Below are 19,240 nucleotides of genomic sequence, written 5' to 3'. Positions count from 1 at the left end.
TTTTTTTTGAAGTTGTTTACCATATGCTCATTGGTCACCAGATCCCACCTTGAGTACCTCATCTTTATGTTCCACTGCTGCCAATTCCCCCAATATGTGATGATTTTCTGATTGTTGTTGCCCTCTTATTTTCCATTGTTCCCTGCATCACGGACACCACTTCAGGCTGCAAGTCTCTGTTCGGTTTAAAATCAAGAAACTTCCCATCTTCTTCTGGAATGACAATTCCACCACACTCTAGTGCTCTTGTGTCCCTGCAGATACTGCTCTTCCACTGATCCTCATCCCCCCAGAAGTGTGGAGGTGCATAAAGCCTGCTTGCTGCGTGCCATTGGTCATGGGACGCCCCCTAGAGCCATAGGGAAGCATCTGAGCACAGGCTGGACAGAGAGGAAGACCACAGCTGGGGCAAGTCAGGAGACACATGGCAAAGGCAGGACACTGGTCCATGGAAGGTCTCAGTGGGGAGAAGCTTTTTTGCCCAAGGAGACTATGCAACATTTGCTGCAAAGCAGAAAGCAATAGAAAGTTTCTTGACTGAGAGCAAGAAAAGGGAAATCATCCTCTTTCAAAGACAAAGAGGCTGGCAAAGGCTAAGTTCAGATCCTTTTATTTTCATTGTTCTTTTGAGTATTCTCTGTTTCATAAGTTACCCTGTTCCAGATATTATGCAAACAAATCTGAACTTTTTTTATTTTTTGGTATGTTTGCTTTGGACAAGGGTGCAGATAGATCTCAAAATATTGGCTGGTTTTGAGATCCTGTCATCCTCCCTAAACTAGAGCTCTTGTTACCCTATCTGCCAACACACTGATCACTCTTCTGTCACTTTCAAACCAGTGCAAGCTTCCCACAGAGGCTGACCACGGCTCCAGTTTGTAATTGCTGTGACAAACACGACACCAACATATGCTTTTTTGTTGTGTACTAAAGTTTCTTTGAGTGAACTATTGTGGATACTCTCCTGGATGTGAAAAGATAATTTGTTTTCTACGCCTTCCATCAGAATTGAACTAACTGCCTAACTTCTAATTATTTTATCAGTGTTCTGGTCCTGCAGCAGTCTCCAACAAAATTTTGTCCTGGATGCCAGTTCCTGTTTTATTTTTAGATTTTCAGCACCATCTTTTCACATGGTGTTCAGAACTCTGATTGTATTCTATAACTTCCCTCTTCTTTCCCTCCCCTGATAAATATCACTTAATTCTTGCACAAAGCACAAAAACCCAGTATCAACATGTTCAGAAGACAGTTTCTAAAAGCAGCATTTTTCAGAAAGAAAAATGGGTCAGACTTATTTGTTAAGTAAGGAAGTCCACATCCAGAAGGTGTTAATTGCTTTCATAACAAATTAGGTTGATCATTTTCATGAACATCATTTTTGAAGCGACAAAAGAAAACTGGAAAATAAATTATTTAAATAGAACCATGAGAATCAGAAAAGAGAAACATGATCCAGAAACTGCTACTTTTGTTTATAGCTGTATAAAACTTTTTCAAGTACTCAATCTCTAAATGGACATCTAGATGCTGATAGAAGATTATATAGGATGGCTGTTATTATCTGTGGATATCTACAGTAATCCGTCCTTGGAATAACTATATTTATTATCTCCTATTTATGATATCATTTACTACATTTAACTACAGTACTTACAGTTGCATCTGCTTTCAAATTAGGATTGCAATCATTATATTTACTTATGTAGTTTACACAATTTATTTGTTGGCACTTTCTGGATATTGCTCATCATTGCATGTTTTCTGTTCATGTTTCTTCTATGTATGTATACTCTAGCCATCTCAGAGTCATTCACAACAGTGCAGTTACAGGAACTTTAAAATGAATTAACAGGACATCAAGTCACATTACTTACAGTTTTCAGACTACAAAAGTATGGTCATGCAGTGCAGAGCTTTTAGACATAATAGTACATTTGATTTATGGTATAATATCCCATTTCTGTCTCATGACAGAAGAAAATCAGCCATTTTTCCGTAATAGATAGAAAAAGACCCTTTCCTTCTGTCTCAGAAGAATCCTTATTGCAGATGCCTATATTTTCTGAAGTTTTCACTCCAATTCAAAATTCTAATTGTCCAGTTTTAGCTGCTCTCAGTTCTATTCTTTACATGGAAACTAAACTTTTTCCCAGTGAGACAACATGCATTGTATATAGGAAAGTTAACATCACCTGCAGAATTTTCAGGGCAGCCTACAGATCCTGTACCTTATAAAGCAACCCTCAAAGCTTTCAAACAAACCAAAGAATAATTTCCTCTGTTTTGGCATGGAGCAAAATGTCTGAAAAGCTTAATTGAAAGCATTTCATCAGTAGGGTGTGGCACAGGGTGTGTGCTTGCAGTCAACACTGGAGATGAGGATGGTGGCTAATTCCACAGTGCAGAGCACTGAGGGAAAAGACTGGGCACAATAGCAGGCTCAAGGGGTCTTTGAGTTGGTCAAATCAAATCCAGGGAACACACAAGGACTATTACGGTTCAAGTGGCTCAAAGTACTCAGGTCTTCTTGGCAAACCTCTGAATTTCATCATGGTCTCTCCACTGCTGCCATCTAAACTTACAGTGAATTGCATCAGCCTGTATTTTCCACCAAATTGCTGTGGAAATTCAATACTGAATTCCCCTTGGGTCCTGAGAAAAACACCTTAAAAACGTTGGAAAATCAATCAGTGTGTGAAGATATCTAAGAGAGGTTATGCGTACATGAGCCGCCTTTTAATGCAGTTTTGATTAAGTTCAGTTTTCAAATATCTCAGGTCTGTGATGCAAGGACTCAGAAAATTTTCAAAGTAAACCACATGATGTCAATCATCACAAAGAGAGTCATGTAGCTGCACTTTCTATTAACAGATGGGAAGAGTAGATGAGCCCAGATAATTTAGCAATGTCTTGCAATATTACTTTTAGGTTGGAAACATTTTGAGAAAAATGTTGGATTTTCCCCAGGGACATCAATAAAACCAAAATCAACCAACTCCCAAATTAAGCAGTCTAATAAGCAAATCAATAAGTAATTCATTAATAAATAAATTCTTGCTGTGGAATAAATCATTACCAGTCAAATATGAGCTTCTGTCTCTGCCATCTTTTCTGTCCTCTTTGTGAAAGAGGACAAAAATGGGACACGCCTGATTTGACAGGCCAGTGACTAAAATTAATTTAAGATTTTGGTAAGTAAGAGAAATAGATGGTTGTCGGGGTTTTCCTAGCAGAACAGCCCAAGATTTGCAGACTGCATATTCAGACTTAGACCAAAACCACAGAGCATGTTGGATTTTAACTTGAGCTTCTCCAGAAACAATGGAAACTTGGTTATCACTTCAGATGAGGGACAAAACAAAAGAACTGTCATTGCAGAGTTCAGCTTGTGGTCGCATCATGTGAAAAAATGTCAGGTTACTAGTGACAGCATTAAAAGATATCATGAGATGTAAAAAAGTTCACTAATATTGACCTAAAACCATCACAGTATAGTACTAATGAAATTAAATTTAGTTAAAGTTTGCTAAATAGATAGGTAAAGTTTGCTAAAACATCAACTCAGAGAACAAAATAATTCAGCTCAACAGAAAAAGCACTAAGAAACTCTTCAAGCCTTTATATATACAAAATTCAAACTGTTAAATATTAGAAATATAGTGATATCAGAATACTTCTTACTATACATCACCCTTCTTCCGTTCTTGTGAGGAGCAAAGTCCTGGGATTTGTGGATAGATTGGTATTGGTAAGAACAAAAAGGATAAAATAAAATAAAATAAAATAAAATAAAATAAAATAAAATAAAATAAAATAAATTTAAGGGTTTTTTTTCCTTGGAAATTCTGGCTGCATATCCATCTACATAATTTCATTATATTGTTCTAAGTGTGATATATTCTGACTTAAGAAATAAAATATTTGTGAAGAATAATAACATAATTTATTAACAAACACTTACATTCAGTATTCCTTATGAAATTAAACAGGATTGTCTATTTCCACTTTAATATATATTACCATGGCATTTGTTAAACACACAAAAGCCTTTTTTTAATTTGTTCATTTAGATTACAAGACAGGAAATTGGCTATTACACCGCATCAAGTATTATGGAGTATCTGTCCTCAGAAGAGTGCCATATTTCTTTGAAAGCCTGCAGCCATTCCTGTGACATATCAATAAGGACTGAAGATGAAATTTGACTGAGCCAAATTTGGTCTAGCCTCTTAGCTAGTGACAGTTTTATCTAGTACACCGTGGATAACCAGAGGCTGATTCAAAACTTTATATATTATATAAACTTTTCATATATTAGGAATGCAGTAATATCAGAATATTTCTTACTACACATTATCCTTCTTCCTTTCCTGTGAGGAGCAAAGTTCTGGGATTTCTGGATAGGTGAAAAGTATTGGTAAGCACAAAAAGAATAAAATGGATATTACATTCATGTATTTAGGGTAAAAGAAAATAAATCTGAATAATTTTTAACCCTCTGCGTGGTAGCTTTGGAGGATGTTGCTCTGTATATTTTTAAGAAATAATAACATATCAATCATGTTATTTTCCAGTTTTCATTCAATTTCCCAGAAACACCTCTCCCTCCCTTTTCAAAGCTTGATCTATAATCCTGTTCATTCAGTGGCTACCTTGAGTGAATGAGAGAGAACAACCTTAGTTTAAAAGGTCTACTGCTTGTCATATGGTACCTTTAGAAGCTGGCAAATTTAAAAGTCAGTCATTGAAAGCCATGCTTGGTAGTGCTTTCCAGAGAGAAGAGTGTCCTTAACCATGGAGAATTGGCAGATGTGGGGAAGGAATAAGACTGGACTCCTGAGGAAAGTACTCACTTCTCTCTTGCACCCCATTGCTTTATCTTCAATACAGGGTAGTTGGAACATCCAATCCAAAAGATGATTTGGGTAAGAGAGAAGATTAAGTAACTCTGTACAATGCTAACAGTATGCTTAATAAAAATGAAATACTAAGATGCACATCTATGAAAACACAGATATAAAGAATAGAGAATACATTCTGCAAATACTTATAGCTACCTTGGCTTAAGCTGTAAAATGTGCAGAATTTCCCTCTAACAAAACCTTTTCAAAATGTGGCATTTGTTTTGACCAAACTGCCCTTCCACTTTAACTCTCTGACATGTTGTAATAAATTTTTGTTTGTACATAAGACTGCTTTACCCATTTTAGAATAACGTTACATATATCCAGCATCATAAGAACTGTAAAATTGTAATGTAGCATTTCTTTTTAGTGTAGCAAGAACATCACATTCTTGAAGTTTTTTTGACATTCCCTTTTATTCTTCACCAAATACGCTGAAGTAAATAAAAATATTCCTATTTTCTTCTACTTTTTTTTAGATCCCCAAAGTAAAGTAGGCATTAACTATGTATCATATAAACTGAAATTCTTTACAGTATGTAACCTTGTACATAGCAGTAAATTCTGCATGGACAATAGCATTTCACAAGATACATAGCAATATTAATCTGGCAGTGATGAAAACCACAGCTTATACCTAGTCTACCTGGTTACTATCCTAGTGTGGGTTCTTCCAGAAGATTTCTAGGTTTGTTTTTTTTTTTTGTTTCAAGCTACATATGCTTATATTTATATATATAAGTATTTGCATTTATACACACACATATGTAAGTATTTGCAAGATTAAAGCCAAGAGATGGAACTGAATGTGTTTGTTGATAAACCACTCTTGCCATCTCTTAAGAAGCAAAAGGTTCATACTGTTTTTTTTCTAATCTGCAGATTGACTTTGTATAAATATAGGTAATTACATTATTACAAACTTTACTTAAACATTTTTCCTTATTCTAGAAGTGGAGAAACAGAATTAATTAGATTCCCTAGAGAGAGGATCAGAAATACGTTATGGTAATTGTTACAGGGAGGAGCAACATTTGCTAACCCTGGGGGAGTGCCTGGCAAGTATCTAAGGGTACCTATGGAACAATCACAAGGAGAACCACAGTCAGCTTGAAACAGTATTGACAGTAATAATATTGACAGTATTATTCTGTCAATAGTGGCTATTATTTAACAATAGGAATTTAATAATAATCCATGAATGGATTACATAAAAATGTACTCCCATGCACCAACATAAATATATCTCTGTCCAAGGACCAAGGAATTCCTTCCTGTTAGCCATTAATATGACTTTGAATCACAGACTGACTGAAGAAGGACTGAAGAAGGTCTGCTTTCTCCATGCATTCTTGGGCTCCACATACATTAACCATTGGACATCAGGTCTGGCAGCAAGTACCTGAAATGCCCTGTCACAGAATAATAATGCACTGTGCATGTGTATACTGACACAAAACATGGTTCACTGCTTCTCTGGCAGCTGCTAAATGTGCTGGAGGAATGACTGAACACTAGAATTACACAGCTTTCTCTCTTGCCTTTCCCTGCGCTGCACTCAATTGCAAATCTTTCCCGTGCCTCTCCTTTTTAACTACACTAACAGGCTGCTAATGTGAAAGCTCATAATTTTTTGTCCCCAACGCAAACTTTCTCTCCCACCAATTGCACTTTTGCTTATCCACCCTGTTGGACTGTCCAGACACCACCTCTAGCTGCCGCTTCCAAAGGAAGCTGATAAAGCTGTCATAACCTGGTCTGGCCTAGGCAAAGGCTTGGCAGTCTGTGCATGGACTGACTTCATTCCATGGTTCCCACAATTTGGGCTGCAGCACACATTGCTCTTCCCTCCACCAGAATCATCTCTGACTAAAGAATGATTTACCCACAGCAGAAGTCAGGAAAGCTCCTGGCCACACTGGCAAAGAGTCAGAAGAAAAGCTACTTACATCTAATGCAGCTGAAGAGTAATGAAGTTTATGGGAGGACTTTGACCACAAGAACCTTCTAAGAACCTATCTTTTCATTGCTGCTTGACATATTTCCTCCAGACTGCCCTGGAGCTTCACAGACTTGAAATGGCTATGACAGCCAGAGACAGTGGTGCATTTGGGAATTAATCCATCTTTCAGTGGTGGAGACGGAGCTGGAAGCTTTACAGTCTGCTTGGATGCGTGGTCTTATCGTGAGTTAATGCACAAATTTGGAGGATGTACTGCCTTTGGTCCTTGTTTTGGAGTTACTAACAAACAGCACATGGGCCTGCAGCAATGCACAAGATGACAATATTAACGGGAATATTGGTCATGGAGAATTGTGTGGGTGGCAGAATTCGGACAGTCAAGGCAGCCAAGCCTGTGGGGCAGTAGTTCACTTTTCCGTATGAATTCAATCTGCCATAACCACAGACAAGTCCTGAGACAGCACTATGGAAATAAGAGTACATCTGGCTTGGCCTCAACCAGCATCTCCTCACCAAATGAACTGCTGAGGAACATGATGGCAGCCACACAAAGAAAGTAGCTCCAGACAGACTTAAAAGGGAAGCTGAGATTGATTCACAAGGAGTATCTGCTCTGCCTTTCATGAGGTTTAAATACTTGGGCTTCAAACAGGTCCTATTGCACTGGCGCTTGGCAGCCTGATTTCTCTCTCAGCAGAAACAGACACTCTACAGGAAACAACTAAAGCTTGTGGAGAAAAAAAACAATTAAAGCCTATCAACTGACGTTCAGTACAGTTTATTTTCAAGAGCAGAAACGAGAATCCTGTATAAACTAGTCAAGAGACCAGACTAATGGATGTGGCTGTAACTACATAAGAATGGTTCTGGTTCCTGTGCAGAGACTGCTGGGGTGAGGAAGAGGGCAGCTGGAAGAGTAAGGAGGAATCCAGAGTTTAAACATCAAAGGCTCATTTAAGTTTGTAGTGGGGTACAGACACCTCATCAGTGTTTGAAAGCCATCCTAGCACATAAAGTGTTTCACAGTCAGCAAGGCCATCCACGGCTAGCATTCCCGGGCTGCCTTGTCCCTCCTGTTCCTCCTCTGACAAGAAGGGCTCCTCACTGTCTCCAACAGCTTCAACTGCACCAGTTGCCACCACTGGGGAGCAAGTGCAAGAAAGGCCTTCTGGGCTACAACACCTGCATAGTCCGGAGGTACTGCGCTTGATGTGTACAGAGACAGCTGTGGTGCCGGAAGCCTCAGTGAATCTTCTTGACAGTATGGCCTCCTGAATTTGGCTCCACTGCAGAGCATCTTTAATGCCCTTATTCTGAACTTCTGACCTTCTTTTAGCTAAGAGAATAAGGATCACAGTGGTGGAACAATATAAAAAGATACAATTTACACATATAATCTTATTTATGTCTACATCTTGATATGCAGATACATATGAAGATAAAGGAGTGGATTGCCATCCAATGACACTAGGAGATATAAAAAGAGGCAGGAGCATATTTCTGATTTTATCCCACATCAACAATGGTAAAGAACATGGGAAACAATAGTGTAACTCAAAAGTCAGCACATGCTTGCCCCAGCAAATCAGCTTTGAAAAGCTAATACACTCAGGACAATCCCAGAGCAGCACATGAAAATTTTGGTCAGAAATTCTACTTATAAAGCAAAGGTATGGCACTGTTTTCTTTTCCTGCTTTATAAATCCGGCAATGTTGTCCTAGCATATATTCATTATGCAATGTTAAAGACAAACTACAGCACCAGGATAAAACCAACAGTCAACAGCCAGCTGGATAAGAAAAGACAGACTACAAGGTGGTAGTAGCATTGCCCTAAAAGAAGCTCCCTTAAAAAGAGAGTTAGATACACTAACTGGACTACAGAAAAGTGGGGGGTAGGATGTCTGAGCATATTGTGCAGAATTCAAAATGCGTGATACAAATAGTTTCAGAGGTGGCCCCATCAGGTTGTGGGTTTGCAGTCTCCCAACCGGAAACACAGCTGTTGTCAACATGCACAAGTGGTCTCAGACGTGGAAGTTACTGGTTCTGCTCTCTTGGGTCAGAAAAAGTGGACCAGGCCTATTCAAGCAGGTTGCAGAACCTGAAACACCTTGAATAGTCCCTGCCTTTTGGCAGGTCTCAGTACATGCAGAACTTGCTTCTCTGTATGCTCCCACCTGAATAGGTACAAACTCCCCATCAGCTCAGGCTTAAAACAGTGTTCTCCTGGAAAGCAGCCACAAGTGCTACTTTCCAAGCATGTAAAGCTGGATGATTTTCAGTCAATGCTCTAGCCCGTGTGATGCTGTTGCATAATGTGTGGGGGGTAAAAATCACAACCATAAGAACACACAGAGCTGTACCCTACAAACTAATTTATCGTTCCTGGAAGACTGCATCCTTCTTGGGGCCAACCACAATATTTTTTTCCAACTTTACATGCAGTTCGTGATTCCTAGGAAGAAGACTGAGGTTTAGGCTTTAAAAAAGAAAGGTCTCTTGCCATTATTTCTAGGCAGAAACAACTGAATATTGAAATACACACAGCCCTCACAATTCACACATTTCCGGGACGTCCTCTAGGAAAATTAAAATAGTGATAAAATAAAAATAAATTTATAAAAGCTAAGCAAAATAAGTAGCGTTCAAACAAACAGAAACTAGAAAGCTCTATCTACAAATAACTACTCCAAGTTTCAAAAGCTTGCATTTATAAAGCATAGGGGTAATGAATTTTTTACATATACCATTAAACACCCTCTCACTTACTGTCTTTTTGCATTTTAATTAAATATGGGAGTAAGAATGTGTTCCTGTTTAATCTAAAATCTGGCAGAATGTATCTGAAGGTACCTTTTCCCATGGGTTTACTCTCAGGTCAAGAAAAAGAAAGTTTTAAATGTTCTCTGCTGAGAGAGGAGGCCAGTGTCTGGAATGCCTTTGATGTCTGTCTGCACTTATTTGCATCGCGCTTGAAATCCTGATGGAGATTGACAACATTTCCACAAACTCTGTCAGCTCTGGCAATCTGTGTTCTTGTCCAGAAACTGCGGTGCATGAAGCACCTCCCCACTTAACTACCTCAAACTCCCCTCCTGACTACATAGACACATTTTGAAAGATAATTTTCTGTATGAAAAGCAGTCAGCATACTAATTTTCATATTACTATCTACAAACCACACAAAGTCATGTGTACAGCAATAGATGCAACCTTTCAAATTCTAATGTGAATAGATCAATAAGCAAATGTCACTTTAGATACGGTAAACATTCTTTTCTGAAAAATGAAACCTATCAGTAACACAGTGATCTTTTATTTAGACACTTGCTAGATATTGCTCAGTAGTATTTCCTGAATCAGTTAGAAGTTCACAGATGCTAAAAAAAATATCTTTTCAGAGTAGTTAAGCATCATGTGAGTTTTTTCTGTGGTCTTTGTTGTCACGCAAATTCAGGTTTTCCTTTTGATAATTTAACTTGTGCTAGCTTTCTCATTTTAGACTGCCTTTCTGATTGCTTCCCAGCAAACTTGGTAACCACAAAGTTTGTTTATGAACACACTAATAATCAGGATTACCCTTCCATATGCTAAAGTCATGGTCTGTTACAGTAATTGTCTGTTACAATTTTTCAGTTGTGAATGCCTTTTACAAGTAATGCTATTATTTCTAAATGGCTGAACTCTCAAAGTCTGCATTACTGCTTGTGATGATCAAGTTTCTACTTTAACCTTCATGTAAACTTACCTACAGCATGACACTGGATCAGAGTCAAATATTGTTTAGAACATCATGTGGGAATTTTTTTTTTCCCTTTGGCATTCCACTTTTTAACCGGGAGGTCTCTGAGAGTGAATCTGTGTTCTGAGAAAACAAATCCTTGTTTTCCTAAGTTTCAAGTAAATTCATCATGGCTATATGACTCATGAAGCTTTAGTGGCTTTACTGGTTTATTTAGTAGAGTGCCAAGAGACAATTTATCTTGTTTACTTCAGTCTCTAGTCACATATTTTTGACTTTTAAATAAATATTGGTTCTTTTAAAATACTTTAAAAAAAAAAATAAATAGTGGAACTTTCTATGATGTTACATTACTTCAATTTCATACTTAAATCCATTAAGATGTTATGACAGCACCCAACTTTGATGACACTGATCACAGTCTTTCCTTACAAATTTCCAAGTTGTAAAATTGTATACTAATTTTACAAAATATAGTAAATATTATGGCAATCTACAGGTACTATCAAAATATACAACGTAAATGCTAACAATCCATTAACACCCTGAAGGAGAGATTTTAGCATAGACTTGCAACCTCAAGGAAGAAAAAACAGACACAAATCCTGTACAGGCAAGATTAAAACTCATGATAATTAGACACTTCTACGGATAATCTGCAAACAGCATCAGGCATTCCAATTATTTAGGTTTTTTTGATTCTCAGAAGGAGTATGTCAGATCAGCAACTAAAACTACATAAATATTGCATAACTTGGAAGTAGAGCATGGCCAAACCCAGTCAGACCCATAGAGCATTTTCATTCTCAGGGCTGCATCAGGAGAAGTGTGGCTAGCAGGTCGAGGGAGGCAATTCTAACCCTCTACTCTGCTCTCATGAGACCTCACCTGGAGCCCTGTGTGCAGTTCTGGAGTCCTTAGCAATGGAAGGACCGGGAGCTGTTAAAGCTAATCCAGAGGAAGCCAAGAAGATGATCTGAGGGCTGGAACACCTCCCATATGAGGACAGGTTGAGAGAGTTGGGGTTGTGCAGCCTGGAGAAGGCACTGGGGAGACCTTCAGAGCAGCCCTCCAGTACTTAAAGGGGGCCTGCCGGAAAGCTGAGAAGTGGGTCTTCATCTAGGAGTGCAGGAATAGGATGAGGAGTAATGGTTTTAAGCTGAAGCACGGAAGACTTAGATTGGCTACTAGGAAGAAATGTTTTCCAGTGAGGGTGTGAGGCAGTGGCACAGGTTGCCCAGAGAAGCTGTGGAAACCCCACCTCTGGAGGTGCTCAAGGCCAGGCTGGATGAGGTTTTGAGCAACCAGTAGACCTAGTGGAAGGAGCCCCTGCAATAGGCAGGGGGGTTGGAACTAAGATGACCTTCAAGGTCCCTCCCAACCCAAACCATTCTATGATTCTATGATCTCAAAAACTCTCTTACTTTATTTTTCTTTCCAAATGTATTCGCTTATTTACATCACATTTACATCACATGACAAGTCACATGTGATCATGTCATTTTTTTACAGGGTAAAAATTCAAATCTATTCTGGCTTCTTCATAGTATTCTAATACATTTAAGGTTGTAAAAACATGGGGAACCTGCATGGTTTAAACTGTAGGTGACTTTAAACTGCCATTACAGTAGCCTTCTTCTGTATTGTTCTAATATATTCTAAAAATTAATAAGCATGAAAAAAATATTTTTACAATCTATCAAGGCCTTTCAAATAGGTTTTATTGTTCTCCCTGCCAAGAACCATATCTTCATTAGAATCTTGCCTCAACACAGCACGCAGGCTAAGTATTTTCTCAGTGTCTTTTCATTGTGTCAAGGACCACTTAATTTAAAAACTGAATTCCTTTTTAAAAAAGACTAAGAACACCAAAATATTTTAAACGCAAATAGTTTTCAAAAGTGAACCAGTACAAATTCCTCAAGAACTCATCTGTTTATTTTCATCGAAACATTCTCAAAATATTCAAATTCTAATTTTAGTGCAGAAGCTTCAAAAAGCATCTTGTTTTTACTGAATAAAACTCTTACAGAATACAATCATACAAGAAATAACACTTGCAAGAATTTATATGTCACGCATGGTAGAACCCCAAGTAGCTTTTACAAATGCTCAGCTGAATAGCTCTTCTAAGTCACTTTTCAGTCAGAAAAGCTTGTGTGTAGAAAGAAGCTGTTAAGGAAATGGAATTGATGAAAATTTTTAAGAGTCTATTTCAAGACCCCTGTTTTGGAAGAACTCTTATCATAAGAAGACTAATTTACAGAAACAATTACAGAATTCACTGTAGGAGACTACACTTGCAGGGTTTATTATCTCAAGATATATAGAAATTTCTTAAGAAAATTCTAAGACATAAAAGATTAACTGCATATCCATATACAGGTTTGAAAACCTTTACCCCATCACGTACAAGTATTATGTATGCAGTCCATGAAATCCACTGAGAGTCTTGTAGTTTTCTTGTAGCAGTGTTTTGGTCTGATGAATAAATACACAGGTTCTTTTAATCTATACACCAACACTCACTGAATGCTGAAGCATCTCAAGAAGGTTGCATATATTACAAATGTCAGACTTTCATTTGAACAAAATATCACCTACCATTCTGAAATAACTGAACAAAATTATGTTTCACACCCTGTTCTCTGTTTTGTTGATGATTGCTAAATCAGCTGACAATGCAACATGTATCTCAGTCTCTCATTAAGAATATTTCTTAAAGATGTTGGGGAAGAGGAATGCAGGTTAATTATGCATCAAAGCTTACTTGCTGTCTTTTAACTCATGCTTACATAACACCTATCGGCAGGTATTTATGGCTGTATTTTAAAATATATAGCCAGTTATTCATTTTTTTTTTAAGTGTGACTTCTGCTTCCTCTGCTTTTAAAAGCAGCAACAAAATCCCAAAGTGTCAAGTTAAGTTTAGAGCTTGCCTGCAATTACTAACACATCTCCTGCCTTAAGAGAGTGTCCAAGGGGTGACAGATTTCTAGTGATTGACAGGATATAATGAAAATAGGAGCTTGGATGCTTGACTGAACACTTCTTAGGTAATGAGAATCCCTTGCAGACAAGTCTCTTCTTGTGAAGTAGAATTGCTCGATGAGAATGAGGCTGTGCTTTTTTCCCCAAATTGAAAAATAATCATCATAATGAAGTTTCAGAGCCAACCCATTCCTTGCCGAGTGCAATCACCTCTGGGAGTACACAACAAAGCTTACTTCTGCAAGTGTGAGAATTTTCTTTTTCCTTTCTTCCTTTCCATAAACGAAGCAAAAATGAAATGCAATTCCTTTTGCCACATGAAGGATTTGATCTTTGCCAATTAGAATGATTTGATCAATGATATGTTTAGTGCAAATCACATCTGGCACGTGGAAGGACAACACAGCCACTTACAAACCCATCTGAAGCAAACACAATGAGTTAAGTCAAGATCACCCTGCAATGAGTTGCAGTAATTTATGAAAGGTTAAAAAGAGAAAACGCACAAACTGTCTGTGTATCAGTTTACTTCACTTAAGAATGCTAACCTAAGCACCTCAGTTACTCAGGCACTGTGTATTAAGCATGTAGGAAGAGAAAAATAGTCCATATGATACAAAAAAAAAAACAAATAGAAAGTGAGGAATCTTGCTTCTAGGTGTTCATATAGCTTGGTATGACATGCCAGCAGAGTACCTGGGTAGGTGACAAGTGGAACTGAAAGATAGTTTTACACATCCACAAAATGGAACAGTCAGAGTTAGCACGATCAGAAGTTGAAGAAAAAAAATAGAAAAAGTAAAGAAAAGATATCTAAAAGGAAGAAAAAAGTGGGGAGGAATCTGGTAGCACCCAGTTGCAGCGGTATTTTCTTTCATTTTTGCTGGAGGGCAAATCTACAAGTAAAACAAAGTCTTGTTCACAACTCATTTATCACCATATCTCTAACCTAAATGATAATGTTATCCTCTTTTTACAGGCTTCTGTCAAGTCAAATGCTTAGGGTCGCACAAGTAGCAGAACCACTTCACCTCCTCAGTACAAACCAGCTACCAAGGGGTTTACATGGTTGGTTTTTTTTTCAAAAAAGTTTTTTTTTTTAGAAATCTTAGAATCTATGCTTTTAATAGGTAATTGAAAGAGTAGGAATTTGTAACAAGACAGCTTCCACAGACAAAATTCTGTCCTGAGCAACAGGAGAACTCCTGTTTACTCTATACAGAGCAAGAACAATCGCCTGCACTGTGAGCACTGCTCTCAAATGTATATTTTTGAAGTAATAGTCTGAAGGAGACAATGTTATTGCACTATCTGTTAAAGAACACTGATACTAGTGGGAACATGGAGAAAGAATTCCTTGTTATAGCTCACAGGCACTTACACATGTCCCTTACTTGCCAAACTTGGCAGCACCCATTCCCAGAAATTCCAAGCCCCGTTTCCACAAAATGAAGGGCTTAGATAGGTTTTGAGTATTAGCTTGAAGAAAAATTTTGCAATGGCAGTAGGTACTGGGTGGCTGAAGATCAGTTTTCTCAGAAGCACCAACACCACATGCAGCAGCCTGTCCCATTAACACATGTTGCCCTCTAGGCTTCAAAAAGACTTCAATTACATCCTTTACTCCCTAAATCATCAGCTGGGTCATTCAGTAGCTAAGTATATTGAGCAGCTAAGTATTAAAATAAAGGCAATAAAAAGAGTCAATTAAATCCACAATGAAGTGTGGGGAGAAGTACTCCCTAATTATTAGTATGAGGTAGCTGCATATAGAACAGACTTTTCTCTGCAGATTACAAATTAGACCAAACTCCAAAGGTTATTGGAGTTATATAATTAAAAACATTGGGACCTAATATACAGTGGCTGAAATCAGATTATTTCCAGCATATAATGTAACTTTGGTCCAGTTCAGCACTAAACCATTCTAGGTGGCAGGTCCTGACTGACACTGAAGCACCTCCCCACCCTCTCTCCCAATGGGCATTTTACTGAATGAACAATGTGTTCTAGGACGCAATTTATTTAAAAATATTTATTTTAGGCAAAATTAAACAGACATTTGAGATTACATAGAAATACAGATTCCAACTGGATCACATAACCTTTTCATTAAAAATGCATTGCTGTGTCAATTTAAATATTTTTGTATGGATTGACGAGGTATGTAAAATTTAACCATGCCATTTGCAGTCAGCTATCATAAAAATCAATAAAGAAAAAGGTTTCTTAAAATGTGCAAATATTATCTTAGTGTTACCATTGCTAATAAATGACCACTAAATTGATGCTTATTATGTAAAGCTTTTTAAAGTACAATAAAAATACAAATTCTATTTGTTAAAAAAGGCCATTGCTATGGATACTAAACATCCTCATTATATAAATTCCAAAATACTATAGGACAAACAAAATTATAAAGACTTTTCTTTATGAAACATATACTATTCTATTTGTTAACTGACTTCATATATTTTAATATATATATATTTATATATAATACTCTATATGAATGTTGAACACTGAATAAGAGAGAGAGGAAGACTAACGTAATGTAGAACATTAAGGCTCCCATTTGGCAAAATACTTGAGTATATGTCAAACTTGGCACAGGAATAATCCCGCTCATTTCAGTGGACTACGAAAGTATATGATGCTGAAGTACTTTATTGAACAAAGCATAAAGATATACATGTGATGACGAATTTTCAGAATGCATTTTTGGTGTAAACTCTAACCGTTAAGGACAAAACCATAAGCATCATAATATATTAAAAAAAAATCTGAAATTTTGGTTTTTTTCTGTATGTTTTGAGGGGAAAATATCACAGTTTTAAAAGTTTTTCAATTGAACTTATGTGGAGTTTGGGCAACAAAACACTAATGATGATAATTATCTGAAATAGGTTTAAGATGTTATTTTATTGCTTATGATAAAGATTAATGAATATTATGCACAGACAAGTCAGCGTTCAACTCACTAGCAGCTGAAAACTTTGGCGTGCAGTTATTTCTGTAACATACCAGTGAGTATCAAGGACTTAACAACTCATATTGAATTCTTCTACAAAGCTTAAAAATTATAGTGAGACATATAACATTAAAGCACATAGTGAAAATAATACTCGGAGCTTGACTGTAAATACTTAGGTGTTGAAAGTAACTTATAGAACTGAGGCCAGTAAATGGAGTGCCTGCTTACACAGAAAATAATGTAAATTCCTAAGTAAATGCTAAGACCATAATCATCCTTTTAAGTTATGGCTCTCATGTAATGAATTCCAAATTACATACTTTACACTTCAGCTATAAAATATCAAAGCAAAGGGCAGTTAATTTATTCATTCTGCAATTTAGCATTAACAGTATTAATTAACAGTAATTAGCATATGAACAATATGTTAGTTTCTAAAACAAGAATTAAGGACCTAAAAATCTTCTGGATTTCATGAACTAATAACATATATAGTAATCATACACAGAAATGGAAATCAATTACACAGTATCCAGATTTACCTTTTAAGCATCTATTAATGGTTAATATTTGCTGCTTTTTCACTGCAATTTCAACTTTTTTTTTACCAGATATTAATCATTTTACCACCTGAATATTAAATAAAGGCTTAAAAGACATAATTTCAAAATGCTGCCAGGTCTTGCAATCAGAGAGGGGTACGAGTGAGCTTTCTGAATAATTTCTCCAGGCTAATAGTCATAAAGCGCAGTAAACTTGGGTCAAAATGCAAGAGAAAGAAATACAACAGTGTAATTTAATTAATATTTCAAAAACAAATAAAACTTTTTACATTTGTACAGAGAAAGACTGGAACTAAGGATTTTTACAGAAGCAAATCTCACAAGAGTTTACATGTTGAAAAAAGCAATTTTTGGCACATTTATAATATTTGTGAATACATTTTCAGAATTAAAAAAACCACTGGGAAGGAATTTCAGATTTAGTATCTTGGCATCAGCACCTGCTGTCTAGCGGGTCAAGACAAAATACTGTGCCTTCAAGAGTTAATCCCATTTTGAACCCCTCCTGCAACGAAACAAGACATAGTTAATAAAAACCAAAGTGCTTTCTGGAGGATTAAGCTCTATTTCTACAAACATCTAGAATTGAGCTTATCTTTAGGCATATAAACCATAAGGATACTTCAGAGTGAATTCACAAACGTTTACATTATTTGGTCAGCCAATTTTTAATATGTCTTACAGGTTAACTTATAAAATGTACCTCACATCACAAAATACAGTACGTATGTAAAATGAAGAAAATATTATAAATTAAAATATCGAATATATGTAAGTTCATAGAAAAACAAATAAGCTTAACTTTCCCCATGTTGTTCCTGAGTAAAAATCAACATGATTATAAGCAGGAAAGATTAGGGCTATATGAGGGAGGAGTTTCTTATATTTACACTTTAAAGCTTCAGATAAGTCACTGACATTGTTACTAATGCCAGCTGTCTCCTATATTCACTAAGTAGTAGAAGTAGTCCAACAAAAAGTATAGTACCTCAACCACACCTCAGATATTTGTTCTGAATTGTTCCCCATGCAGTTAAATTGACAAGTTTATGCTTTAGGGTCTACTATCACCTGAGCTTCACTAAAAAAGGCAAATAAAATCACACCTGCTCTATTGCAAATGAACAAGCTGCAAAAGGCGTGGAACTCAGTGAAATAAAATACAACGGTCTATAGAAAGTGCAAAGAAATTGTTAAAAAGTTCAGACCAAAATTCCTTATTTTACTCACACTACTTTGATTAGTAGAAACACAAAAATGGTTATAAGTTAGATGCTACCACTCCTTTTATTGAAAAGAAATTCCTTCTACGAGTACTCGTGCCTATTTTTTCAAAAAGGTACTTAGCTTGCACAAGTTTTAAAATAACAGCAGCTCTTGTTTCCATTCCTCCTTTTGCTTTAAAAGAAGTTGAATAATTGTGGCTTGACCTTCAAGAGAAAAGTCACCTCAGAGTCAAGAAAATTGCAGTCTGTCAGGTGAAAGTACCGTAAAGCTTTAAGCAATTGGAAACCAGGGCTCTGAACACGAATGCCACAAGAGCAACTCCAGTGGCCACTGTCACAGTGTTCAGTTCTGTGTTGCATACATACAGTTCACTTGGAGATGCTGATGGTCTGCTATGTAATCAATAATACATGCTTTCACAAAGCAAAGGTCTTGTAAATGAAATAAATCTGCAAAGCAATCTGTACCGAGATCAGTCATAAACTGAAACCTTTCCTCATGCACAGCAGGACCTCATGAGCATACCTTTTGGTTTTAAAAGATAAATCCCAAGTCAAACCAGCTTAATTTCAATCAAATTTAAACCACAGGCTGGAATTTTAGAAGTGTATGAATATTTAATAACCCCATCAGCTACTACCACCAGAAAAGTAATACTGAGAAATACAATAAACTTCCTGGCAACAGTTACTAAACGATTTGAGATTTTCCAAGTTAAATTTGAATTTTCCTAAAGGCAGATCCATACTATGAGATGATGAGCCAATAGCAATACTGAGGAGTAAACCTCCAACTGTGGTATCTAGTTCGCCCTACCTGGCTGCCAAAACTCACTGGTGAGTTCATTTTTTTGGGCTTCATTTTTTTTTC

General features: G+C 36.8%; 1 protein-coding gene across 11 annotated transcripts in view; it reads right to left on the bottom strand.

The window, feature by feature from the left end:
• Window positions 1-16,509: 16,509 nt before the first annotated feature.
• GULP1 (GULP PTB domain containing engulfment adaptor 1) overlaps window positions 16,510-19,240 on the bottom strand; it is a 152,203-nt gene continuing 149,472 nt past the window's right edge. For all 11 annotated transcript variants that reach the window (XM_054069616.1, XM_054069615.1, XM_054069614.1 and 8 more), the window contains one exon: window positions 16,510-17,648. In XM_054069616.1, the coding sequence (XP_053925591.1) occupies window positions 17,577-17,648 (72 nt within the window). In that variant the 3' untranslated portion in view covers window positions 16,510-17,576. The remainder of the gene's footprint in view (window positions 17,649-19,240) is intronic.

Source organism: Cuculus canorus, chromosome 6 (genome assembly GCF_017976375.1).
Source record: "Cuculus canorus isolate bCucCan1 chromosome 6, bCucCan1.pri, whole genome shotgun sequence".
Lineage (NCBI taxonomy): Eukaryota > Metazoa > Chordata > Aves > Cuculiformes > Cuculidae > Cuculus > Cuculus canorus.
This window is presented reverse-complemented; position numbering and strand designations above follow the sequence as displayed.